This window comes from Cryptomeria japonica, unplaced genomic scaffold, assembly GCF_030272615.1.
Source record: "Cryptomeria japonica unplaced genomic scaffold, Sugi_1.0 HiC_scaffold_921, whole genome shotgun sequence".
Lineage (NCBI taxonomy): Eukaryota > Viridiplantae > Streptophyta > Pinopsida > Cupressales > Cupressaceae > Cryptomeria > Cryptomeria japonica.
In genome coordinates, this window is record NW_026729626.1 from 31,410 (window position 1) to 44,963 (window position 13,554).

The 13,554-nt window shown below is 36.3% G+C and overlaps 1 protein-coding gene across 1 annotated transcript; it reads left to right on the top strand.

Annotated features, from left to right (window-relative positions):
- Positions 1-10,495: 10,495 nt before the first annotated feature.
- On the top strand, positions 10,496-12,845 carry LOC131872960 (probable inactive purple acid phosphatase 9). The gene has a single exon (XM_059216187.1). It carries the CDS (start codon positions 10,775-10,777, stop codon positions 11,603-11,605), a length of 831 nt encoding a protein of 276 aa, XP_059072170.1. The 5' UTR covers positions 10,496-10,774; the 3' UTR covers positions 11,606-12,845.
- Positions 12,846-13,554: the final 709 nt, after the last annotated feature.

A 13,554-nucleotide genomic window follows, 5' to 3' on the forward strand; every position in this document is an offset into this window, starting at 1 on the left:
ATTAAAGCTTCCCCTACCTTTTATTGACAAGCATTATGCCAAACACTTGGAAAGCCACTGAGAAAAACAGTAAAATTGTCACTGTCACTGTCAAAATGCTGCCCTTTTACTAGTCGGCAGTTATCACACCTTTGGACCTGCATAACTAAAAAAGTGGAAATGTAAATACACCTCAAAGAGGTCTAAACACACTTGTGAAACCTCCTATTACATAGCCTTCATAGTTACAAGGCTTGGATTATGCTCTTGAAGCATTCCTTGAGCAATTTGGCAACACAATTCACAAAAACAGTGAACTCACTATTTTGCTTACAAAATGAGAATGTTCAATAAGAATAAGCTATTATAACAAACCAATATTATGCTCAACACTCTTGGCCATATGTCTAGACCTCTGCTTTATACATTTGTTCACTCCAAATTTCTTTTGGGTGCAAATCTTGAGTTTTTGATCATGCTACTAGCCGAGTAATCAATACTTGCCTAGTATTCACTCAAGTCCTCCTTCCAAACACAATTTTGGCACAATGAGAAGCATATCTACACTATATACATGAGTACCAACTTGAATAAATCCATATTGTGGGATCCCAGACCTGGATTAGTCAAGTGGTGGCATTTTGGAACTTCAAACCCTTGACAGGGCAGTGAGCACACATAAGTAAAATAATTTTGTATAAACAAATTTCCAAAGGGAACTAGTACTACAATAATTTGGAGAGAATTGTAAAACTACTATGCACACTTTCCAAAGGTAAAATATGGACTAGCAAAGCTACAGTACAAACTGTTACTCCCAAGAAGCAAAAAACAGTGAATAAAGCCAAAATTTCATGATTTTTTATTAGGAATCTCTTGCTCATACAATCACCAACCTTCTTCAAGGAAAATAGAGCTCTTTTTATAGTCCAAAAATTTATTTATCAAGCCCAGTATGGACATGAGGCTTCCACAACTTCATTTTGCAAGAAAAGTAAAAAAATGACAACTTTTACAAGCCTAAATGACAACATTTCTTGCTCCAAAAGACATTTTTGACAATATAACCTTATCAACTTGTCTAGACAAATTAGAAATGCTTAAAAAAACTTATCGAACATGTTTCAATGCTTTGGAAATCATTATAAGACCTTTTTGGAAATTTTGCATATTTTTGCCAAAAATTGTCAACTCAAAGCCTGAAAGGAAAAACTTGACCTCTTGAACCCAAAATGAGATCAAAACCACTAAACATGACACACAACAACCTAAAACAACATTATAAACTTGACACAAGACTTTACAAACATGAAATCACAAATTACTCAAAAAGGAGAGTTTTGCTCAACTAGGTGCTCTTGCACCACTCATCCTCATCATCATCATCTCCCTCAACATCATCATCTCCCTCATCATCATTTCTACGCCTCTTCCCTCCATGACCCTGTGGTATGTCCTCCTCCTCCTCAACAAAGGCTGGCACTGGCTCAGTTGGATTCGACAACCATGGCATTGCGTGTGATATCCAAAACTGTGAATACTCAGTTTTCATACTAGCATCAATAACCCCCATAACATAATTTTAGGTTCGAACACCTAGGCTTAGATACTTGGTCACAACCACATTAGTCGAGATGGTAGGACCCCACTTTGGCAAATCCTATTGGCGACGGGCGTATAAGCAAGCTCCCTGTGGTATACCTTGTTGTCGACCATACCGTCAATATACCCGACTGTGTAAGAACCTCTCAATAATGAGTAGAGTCCAACCAATCAAATACCATGAAATAAAGGTATAAGGCATCTCTTGTGCGTCCTCAGGCCAAGCCTCACAATCTAGATACGATCCCCAGATGATTGTATCCAAATCATCTAATACACGACACCAATACTCTAGTTTGCCCACTTTACGTTGAACAAAAACACCTGTGTACCCATATACATAAGGGTGGCCGACTGGTCTGTCTCTATCTACTAGCGGCCAAGTAACCACTATGTGCTCCAAGGCCCACACCTGTAGCAATTTCACCCCTACTGATAATCTTGTGTACTCTAGATAGACCACCTGATGGAGCTCTCTGTATAGATGAGCTAGCATGCATAACCCCCAAGCAAATCTACTACCCTTCGTCACCATGTACTCCAGAACTAATCCCCATCCCACTTCCAGTCCCTTCGACCTACGGTCGGGACATAAGAATCCTCCAATGAAGCCTGCCAAGACAACATACAATGGTGCATACCTATCAACTATCTCCCGCTAGGTGATCTCATACCCACTAATGTGCTCATCCTGGCACACTCATTGTAGAGCCTCAGTTCCACCCTCCTCAGTATGCTCATAGGTAGCAAACCTCCAACAATAGGGATCTGTAGAATCACGTACACGTCCTCAGGTGTCACCGTCATCTCCCCCATTGCCAGATGGAATGTGTTGGTGTCGCTACACCACTGATCCACCAACGCTATCAATAGAGCCCGGTTAATCGTATATTGAGGCATGTCAAGAAGAGAGGATAATCCACACCTCTCAATGATATCTCTATCCACCTTTGACAGCTGAGAGATCAGTCTCCATGTCTTCGAGAATTGCTCCCAAGACTGAAGGACACCTAACCTCTCTTGCATATTGAAACCATATCAATTCAAATCATATCAGCCATCAATCATAAACCAAATCTAATCTATCAATTTTATCCAATCACTCAACCAACATGTCTCAAAGAAATAAAAAACACAATATCATAATCCAATAATCAAATCTCAATCCAATACCATATCGAAATCAAAAAGCACCATATCAAGATCCAATAGACCCATATCCTAAATCAATAAAAAAAAAAATCAAAAATCAATCATTAATCAAATTAAATCTATCAATCAAGATCATCTTAAACGAAATCAAAGCACACGATATCAACATCAAACAATCACTCCTCAAGATTAGACCCATAACACAAAAGAAACCATATCAAGCTCAAATCCATATCAAGATCCAAGAGAATCATATCAGAACTCATCTCAATAATCAAACTATCAAACAATCCATATCGTGACCCATATCGAGCCCCATCTTAAGCAATCAAATCAATTAAACCCATATCAACACCAATCAAATCAAGATGAATCATATCAAAATCAAAAATCAACTCAACCCGAAGAAACTTTTTCATCTTACATTTGGATGCGCTAAAACACACTTCAAATGTGCTATAATCCCCCCTATGCACTAAAATTTTCATCTTATCAATTTGTTAAGAAATGCAAGCAATGCCAAATACATGGAGACTTGATACATGCACTAGCATAGGATTTGCAACCAATTATCACCTCTTGGCCCTCTTGTCAGTGGGGACTCGACCTCGTGGGCAAAATCCATCCACCCTTATCCAATGATGACAAATTCATCATCACTGCTACTGAGTGTTTCACGAAATGGATTGAAGTTATTCCCCTTACCCATATCACTGGAAAACAAATTGCAACATTTATTTTGAATTACATCATATGTCGATTTGGTGTCCTCCTTTCCATCATTATTGATAACAGTCGCCCCTTCAAGAACCAAGATGTCTGTGAGCTTTGTGAGAAATTTCATATCCAACACCATTTCTCCACATCGTACTATCCTCAAGGTAACGACCAGGCCGAGGCCTCTGACAAAAACATCCTTAGAATCCTCAAAAAGATGGTCAATGAAGCTGGTCGTGATTGGTATATCCAGTTGAACCCCACCTTGTGGGCTTACCACACGAATGTCTGCACTCCCACAGGTGCCACTCCATACTCCCTTGTTTATGGTGCTGAAGCTATATTGCCCATTGAGGTCGAGATACCCTCCCTACGAGTCTCTTTGCGCAACCTGATCAGTGATGAAGACTACAAAGTCTCCCACTTGCATGACTTAGAATTGCTGGATGAAAGAAGACAAACTACTTTTGATCACCTCTGAGCATATCAGTAGCGCATGTGCAAAAGTTACAACCACAAAGTTAGATCTCGCACATTTGAGGTTGGTGATCTTATCCTTAGAGAAAATCCAAAGAACCAGCAAGACAAAGAGAAAAGAGGCAAGTTTGAACCTAATTGGTTGGGTCCATATATTATCACTGTTGTGCATGGATCAGGAGCATATCAGTTGGCAACTCCCGAGGGTGAACCGCTTGAAGATCCAATAAATAACATTCACCCTCATAGATTCTATGCTTGAGCACTTTAGAAAATTTTCTTTAAAAGATCCTAAAAAATACTAAAAAATGAGAAAAAGATCCAAAAAAAACACAAAAAATGAGAAAAAGATCCTAAAAAAATATCATCACTCTGGTGAAAACCTGGTAAACAGGTGCCTTGTGAGACAAAAAAAAAGTAAAAAAAGAAAAGAAAAGTAAAGACAAATAAATTGGTCCACCGGTGAAAACCTGGCAAACAGGCACCTTGGGCAAGTACCATGGTGAAAACCAAACAACCGGTGCCATGTGTAGAGATTTGGCTCCTCTTTCCTTCAGTACTCTACGTGATCATGCCTTATTTGTATCTTCTCTACCATTCCATAATAGCCTTCGCACCCCCATCATAGCTTGTGGATTGTTTTGCATAACTTGCGCAGACGCTGCTCTTGTACGCTAAGCTAGTCTTATCCCTCACTAGGCATCTCCTTAACTTTAGCAGTCGGTTGGGATATTTGGCATCTCACAGTCGGAGGAACTATCTTCTAAAATGTACTGAAAAATCATAAAATGTCCTGAAAAAATCATAAAATGTCCTAAAAAAAATCATAAAAATCATAAAATGTCCTGAACAAAATCATAAAAATCATAAAATGTCTTGAAAAAAATCTTAAAAATCATAAAAAGTCCTGAAAAAATCTAAAAAATTAAAACATCTATAAAACCCTAAAAATCATAAAATTCCAAAAACATGTAATAAACATTGCAATGACACAAACACTTCGGACAAGCATGCAACTTTGGAACTTCAACGAACTCATGACATGATGAGATTACGATTGATCAAACATAACAACATCTGATCGACTTATTAAAACTAAACACATTAACTGTGAACAAAAATCATTCATCATGAAACATATTGTTTGCTTGTTTTCTTATTTTCTTTTGATTATTTCTGATTTTTTTTTTTTTTTTGACATGTCTTTTAGCTTTTCCAGGATGTCTCTTACTAGAGATTTTATCTCCAGGATGTCTTTGACTAGAAAGGCGAGGATGGGGGCATGTTCACCTATTTGTTGCTTTTGGATTGTTCCTTAGTAATATGATGACTTGTCTTAGGACATGATCATTTAAGATCATTGAGGACATAATAGTTTGATGCAAATTGAGTTAATCCTTCTTGTTTGATGTGTTTTCTTTCACACAATTGGTATGATGATTCATTTGGGTCTTATTTGTATCTAGATGAGTTTTTCTATTTGCCATAATAAGCTCAATGATGACTTTAGCACTTCAAAAGCACAAGAATTTTTATCACCTTTCATATCCTCTTTCTCATCATTCTTCTTTCTCATCACTTTTCTCCTTTCATCACCCTTTTCATCTCTCTTTTTCATCATTTCTTCCATCGTCTTCTTCATTCTTCTTATTGCAACAAGATCAATCAAATGCTTTATCCAACAGATTCATGTCTCTAAAATTATTAATCGCTTTATCATTTCAACCAACTTGCTTCTTGCAATCTCAATGCCCCTGGATCAATCAATCAATCAATCAATCATTGGATCACCTTATCTTGCGCTTGCATCAATCCCTATCAGCTTAATCAACTTAATCAACTTATCAACCTGGCTATACTATTCATTGCCATCAATTGTTCAGTTATGCCTTCCAACTGTGCATTTCCATCAAATGTACATCTCAATTTAATCACTTGTGCAATACCAATCATCCAATATCCTTTTTGTAATCTATTGAGAGATCAATCTCCATCAAATATGTTCGATCAATCTCTTGAGGGGGATAACCAATCAATCATCACCCTTATCAGGATATCTCTGGGGCATGTATTAGTTAATCATTTTCTTTGAAACAACGCGATAGCTGCATTGTCTCAAAGAGGGACAAAATGTAGACACATAAAATTTGCCATCTTAATCTCGGATGAATCCACCTCATTTTCCATGCATTATTCTATCTATTGTCATTTATCATCATTTATCCATTATTAATATTATCATTAATATTATTATTATTCATCACTTATCCATTATTAATATTATCATTAATTATTATCATTTATCACTTAATATCATCAATAATATCTATATTATCATTAATAATATAATTCCATTTATCATTTATTAATATTATTATTCTATCACCTATTTATCATCTATCACCTATATATTTTATAATAATATCATTTATCTATTTTCACAAATACATGCATTTACATTTATACTTTCTTCTCTACCCACTTACATTCACCTTGCACATGTGGGATCAAACTCTCAAGTCCAATCTTTTATCCCACATTCATCACATAACCTGGATTCACCTAGAGAATGCTTATAAAAGTAAAGCCCCTCTCCCATTTTGGGATCCACGACTTTGCAATCAAACTCTTGCATTCATATCTTACATTTTGATAGTTGATTCTTGCTTTCTTGCATTTCTCATTTTTGCATTTATTTGCAATCATCTCAAATCTTAATTCACAATAGCCTCTTGTGCATGTGCTTCTAAGAGCATCATTCTTGAACACAAGATCTTGGTTGATAGAAGTGTGATGGAGTAGGATTTCATAGAATGCATGTGTGTTTCTAGCTTAGAGTTTTGCTTTACATGTGTGTGTTTTGCAGGTACTTCATTGTTGGGTGATTGATCTATCTGAATATTCTCTCATAAGATTTCAAATCAAAATTTTCTCACCTACACCTCTTAAACATTTTCACATTGCTTAAGAGGTCACTTCTCAAAAACCCTCAAAGTCTTCATAAACCATTAAAGGCTTTATGTCTTCAACAAGCCAACCTCCAAAGTCTTCAATAACCATTAATGGTTAACTCAAACTTGACCCTTGGTTAGAGACTTTCTCTCTAACTTAACCCTTCTTTAACCCATGGGTCTCTTCAAGCATTCATTGCTTTGACCACGGTTATCCATTAACCCTTACACGAGTTTATCCTTTGGACAAAGGGATTATCCATTAAATCAACCCTAACCTTACCCCATAGGGTGACCACCATGTCTTCTCAGGCATTTAATGCCTCTTCTCTCTCCTCTCAAGCCATCTCATGTTGACAATTGTCACCATTTCATTGGTGAAAATTGTAAACATGGATTGAAGATCATTCAATCTTAGCCCTTGTTAAGATTACTCAATTTTAATCATCCAATTGCCCATTTCTTCTATAAATAGGCCTCATTTCTCTCATTATTGATATCTAGGTTTCATGTATCCAAATTATAGTCTACTTTCATCAAGCATTTGCCTCTATTTGATAACTAGCATTTTAATCATTTGGGAGCATATTAACATAAGCATTTTCATCATGAATCATGTTAGCATAGCTTGATTAGTTTATTTATCATATCATTATCTTTATCATAGAACAAATAATCATATCTAAGTAAGCTTATCATATCATATAGACCTTAGGTGCATCTTGCATATAGATCATTTTCATCCATTATCACTCATTCTTGGAGTTGTCATTCCAAAAGTTAGTTGTTCAATGATCTGAGAGCAACCATTGACTCAAGGAATCCTGTGAGATAGAGAACAATGAGAAACATCTTGGAGGATTAGCTTGTTTAATCCATTTAAGATTAGTTAGTCTTTGATGATATGATGAAAGAACAAGTATTCGATAGATTACTGAGGGGGGGGGGGGGGCGGCGGTGGGTGGGGTGAATCAGTAAATAGAAAAACTGATACAAACTTCCCAAACTCAAACTCAAACATACAAAGTAAACTTATCAATGAAATACCACTGTCAAGATCAATACTCATAAGAATACCGATTGACTGTTACAACAACTTAATAGTAAACAACATTTAACTTGTAAACATCCAAATGCTTTATCATATGCCAATGCTTCATTTCTCAATGCTTCCAGTTATCATGCCTTATCATAAATAGTTAAGTAGTTAATCAAATCAACCATAAGATCATAACCACAAAAACATTCACCACATGACACAAGTATTTATACGTGGAAAACCCAAATAGGTAAAAACAACGGTGAGATGGGACTCACAAGATAATATCTGAACTCTTCTAAAGTTCGCCCTGTTAGGAGCCAAGCCTGTTAAAGCTTTTACAAAAGTCCTGTTAAGAAACGATCCTGTTAGGAATCACCCGGTTAAGGGATTGACTACAAATGCCTTGTTAGAAGCAAATACCTTGTAAGGAGTAACCTCAGTAGAGGATTTGAAAATCCAATCTAATGGACCACCTTGTTAGAGGATTTAATAAGTAACCAAGCTTGTTAGAGCTTACCTAGTTAAGGGATTTCAATTCTGCTGTAATTGTTAGAAAACAATAGGAGTTTCTTGATCTGTCTGAATAACACTACACTTGCTTGATCAAATCCATTTAAGATTCTATCTGCCTTTACTCAAACTGCAGACTCATTCTCCAGTTCGGCAACCACACACTCAACTAATTTCCGCCAACTCTTGCCAACACTAAACAAAACAACTTCATCGACCTTAAATCTAAATCAATTAGGTCGGTAACACAACAAATATCTAATCCTCTTATTGAAATTACAAACAAGTCGGTACAAGCATGACCATTGGATTTCATAGCAATCTCTACATATCAATCAAGAAAACCTCAACCGCTCCTTGATTACCGCTTCATCAAGCTCAGTAACTCATCACGCGCTTTGCATTAGATGCAATACACTTTGCTCATTTCCTAGACAAACAAACAAACAAACACGCATATAATGACTTTACGTGTCACCATCATTACCGCTCAACATCAAATCATAAACCAACATAACCAATTCAACAACCTTAATCGGTTAGGGTTCAACAAAAAACAACTGGTAGGGTTTACCAGTTACATAACATAGAAAGGGTTTAACCTTTTACTTCGATTACCGGTTCAACTCACAAACTTACATACCGATTTACAATATCCTTCACAAAGCTCTTCCTATCGGTTACACGACAATATCAACAATAACAACAATATCGACAATATCATTACCGGTTCAATTGACATCAATGACAACATAACATATCATTAATACAATCTTCATGCAAATGCCAATAGTCTTTATATTCAAAAAAATCATTGGTATGTTAGTTTCTAGTTTCAAATTGATTGACTGATTATACTAAAAACCTTGCATACACAATGTTTTATCTACAAGCATAAAGGCATATTCAAAGAAATGTTTCTATTAGGATATAAATTTAATATTTAATTTAAAATGATTTTAAAATCTCTAATATAAATGATTTTAATTTTTAAAATACTTTAAACTTTAATAAATATCAATTTACAAACATATTTTTAATTTAATATTAATTTAAACTATTTTTAACATGATAAAATGTAAATGATTTTTAATTTTTATAATTATAAATTTTTTTAAGAGTAAGATTCATTTAAACCTTTTTAAGAAAAATATTAGAAACATACTTATGTGGGTTACATTTCTCGAGGCTTCATGCAGTTTGTAGATTGACCATATTGATGATGGAAGCCATTAGAATGGTGTTGGGTTGAGAGTTTTTGACCTCGTCAAATAAAGACTAGGTGAACACATACATTTCTTCGCAATTTCTAGCCTTCCTACTAGACCCTGGTGAGTTGAAGGTGGAGTGGCTTCACCTACTTTGTCTTGTCTTTAAGCAATAATTTTTGCTAGAGGATATAGACAGTTGTGTCGACGAAACCAAGAGTGGGAATTCCCTAGCCTGACGATATTCTTAAGATGTTTAAGCCTGGAGTCGAGGTCGCTAGGCAACCATTGGGGGCTAGAGCAACAATGTGCTCGACTACGGTGGGAAGAGCATACCTTCGTCGAGCGGTAGGTTTCTTGGGTTTTGAACATGGATGAACTATTGTAAGGTCACCCTAGAGCATCGATGCTTGATGACTGCAAAATCTGATGTAATTTTATTTTATTTATTAATATAATACCAATCTTTTTCTTTACAAAGTATTCACATCAAGTTTGCTTTTAAATGTGATTAGGATTACATATAAGTTTCCATGTTTCTATGACTAATATAGGACTTAATCTCATTGATTCAATTATAATTTATTCACATATTAATTTCAAAATATATGAATACAATACGCTTATTTACATAAAAAATAAAATTTTAAAAATTAATCATTAGTTAAATTTGATTAAAAGTTCAATTCAAATCTAAAATATCTCTCAACTACTTGATATATATTTTTCAAAAAATAAATATGTTATAAAATAAATATATTTAATAAATATATTTAGAATATTATAAGACCTTCATACATTTAACGAATAAACCAACCGTCAATTAAATACCACTTAATACACATCTATTCTAACAATAATAGGGATTGACTAACACGCATGTTAGTTACAAGTTTTACACCGTGGATTTTGCAATGGTTGTCTATTTTGAAGCCAGAATAGCTTCGGCCCACATAAACACAGGCAGTCGAAGTTGACATTCGAACCAACTGCTGCAAAACCAAACATCCTTTCTTGCTCGCTTTCTCAGTCAATGTTTCATTGCCTGCAAAAATCAAAAGCTAATTGCATTATAGCCAAGGTGTTTATTGCTGAAATATATTCGTATCAGTCCTCCCAAGCCAAGATTCGTAAAAATGAGTTTCGGCATTGAACAAAAGCGTGCATTTTTCGTGTTGGTGGTTTCAGTCCTCATAATTGGTTTTGCCAATGGTGTAAAACTGGAAGCATTTCCAAAGATATTGAACAGTTCAGGAGATAACATCACCTTGCGATGGGAAGACATATCCTCTCCTTCAGGCAAGGACTGGGTGGGCATTTATTCCCCTCCCGACTCGGCAGATGACCGCTTCATAGGCTTCATTTATCTATCCTCATGCCCAAATTGGAAAAAGGGTTCCTGTTCCATAAATCTTCCCCTTATCAATCTTAGATCTCCTTATGAATTCAGAATATTTCATTGGGACAATTCTATCAATGCAAGACCTGTGCACGGCGATCGCAATCCCCTGCCCTCCACTGCTCATTTCCTGGCCAAAAGCCAGTCTGTCACATTTAGGAATCTGAATGATCCAGCTCAGCTCCATCTGGCATTCACGTCCAATCAAGACGAGATGCGTGTCATGTTTGTGACAAAAGATGATCTCAAAAGCTATGTGCAATATGGGCTTGGAGAGGAGGGGCTGGATGAGGTTGCAGAGGCTGTGTCCATCACTTACAAGCAGTCGGACATGTGTGATGCGCCTGCTAATACTAATCTGGGATGGAGAGATCCGGGATACATTCATGATGCTGTTATGCAGAGATTGAAGCCTGGAAAGCGTTATTTTTATCAGGTAAGATGCAAAAAGATTTTTTTTGGGTCATTATTTGGCTCTTCAAGAGTTTCATCTTTTGGGGTGTCGGGGATGGAGAGAAATACCATTTTGCTTCTTGTGGTCAAAGATATGACATCATTCACAAAATAGCTGAGCTCAAATGGTAATACAGGCTTGTATAATGGAACTCTGTTTCATATTCCCAGGAATTATGCTTAAGTGTTGAAATTTGTTAAAATACTGCTTCCAGCTTGTTAGGTGTGGCATAATCTGACAGACAAGGCCAGTCTCCAAATAGATAATCCTAAGTCTTCAGCCATAGCATTTAAGCACAATGTTAGCTTGCAAAGGGAATTTATCAAATAAAAGAAAAGATGCATTTTCATTATCTGCAAGTCATGATGCATCCACATTCCAGAAATAGCAATTTCAAATATGAAGTGCTTATGATAACTATGTGTAGATTCAAACAGTGAGAATTCGATTGGAAGATAGCATTGTATGTCAACTACTACATGAGTAAATCCAGAAGCGCTATTAGGTGAAGAAGCAAAAACTACTGTACAGGAAAACCCAAAAGCACTATTATCTCATTATCATGGACTGTGGAAATACTATGTCTCTCATTGTCTATCAAGTTGTGTGGTCCAGTGATTGATCAAGATTTGAACATGTTCTTATCTTATTTGCATATTTAGGAATTTGCCTTCTTGTGTATTGGGGAAGGGAAAAGAAAGGAAGGACAGCATGGGAACATACCCCAAAGTCAGCCAGCAGAGCCGGGAGCAAAACAACCCAGTGGCCTCAGAAAAGGAAACAGCCACAACCCAGCAAGTTCATGGCCCTACAAGAGAAACAGCTGTCAAGTCACCAAAAGCAAGGGGAAATAAAGGTTTTTCATCTAAAAAAGAAAGGAAGGAAATGTCCTTTTTAAAAACCTTGATGCACTTTGCCCTATGATTCCAGCAAATTCAACCGTGCTTAGACTTTGGGTTAACATTATGCTTATAGGGCAACAAAGGATTCTCACTATTTGATGCAGTCAGAGATAAAGTGCAATACTAATTTGCTTCATCTGATAACAAAAGTGACTTTATTTTCTTCAATTCATCATTCATTCATACTACAGGAATTTCAGGCACCCACACATTCCTTGATGCAAACCAACTCCTCAGGATTAGGAGGCAGGACAAACTGATTCCTCAGAATCAGGAGGTATGTTGAATTGTATATGCTAAATTTAGAAGTGGTTTTTAACCATTCAGGCTTTTGGGGTAGAGTGGTCATGTGGATTCTATTTTTAGATTGTTAGTAATAAACTAGGAGATGGGGATAAGCCGAATGAAGGTAAAAACAAAAAGTGGAAGATATATAACGATTTAGAATTCAGGGCTAGGAGAACGAATTTGCTGTGAGTCATTTTTTTTGAGATGGAAATTGTGACTCATATATGGTTCTTTTCGATCTGTAAATATAATATTGCTGAAACATACATACTGTCATGCAGGGGATGTTTCTTCCCTAACTTTCTGCTGTGTTTTAAGAAGGATTTTGAATGTTTCTATGTTGAGTTTGACACTGCATCAGTTTGTAACACAGCCAAACCGGCTGCATGTTTGTGGATTATATCCTTCACTTATAAAACCTTTGTCATTTGGTGACAGCTGCCCCACCGCTTATGCCAGCAGTTACCCTAGCTTAGGCTGGTATTTCCTTTTTGTTAACAAATTCCTTCCACTCTTGATGGCCAAGTGTGTGGAGGCAGTCTATTTATGGACGGTGCTTGAGAGGTGGAAATAAAGGTACTGTTAAGGTAAAAATGGCAAGGTGAAATGCAGCAGGCTTTGAGCGTTGTGAAAGCATGCATTTGTTTTTTGTTTGAACGACTCATTGGAGGTGAAGAAGGATTAATAGTTTGAGGACTCGGATTCGGAGCAGACTCGGCAGCCCAAAATAGGATTTGGACTCAGGAATCGGCAAAAAAAACTCGGCAAAGAAGAAAACCATAGTTGTACAAAAAAACAAAAGAAATTAATGCATTTAGAGAACATAAGAGCCATAATTCAAACATTACACATGTCATACAATCTTCAAACACT

Coding starts and splice junctions, on each gene's coding strand:
- LOC131872960 (XM_059216187.1), top strand. CDS start 10,775: ATGAGTTTCGGCATTGAACAAAAGCGTGCATTTTTCGTGTTGGTGGTT.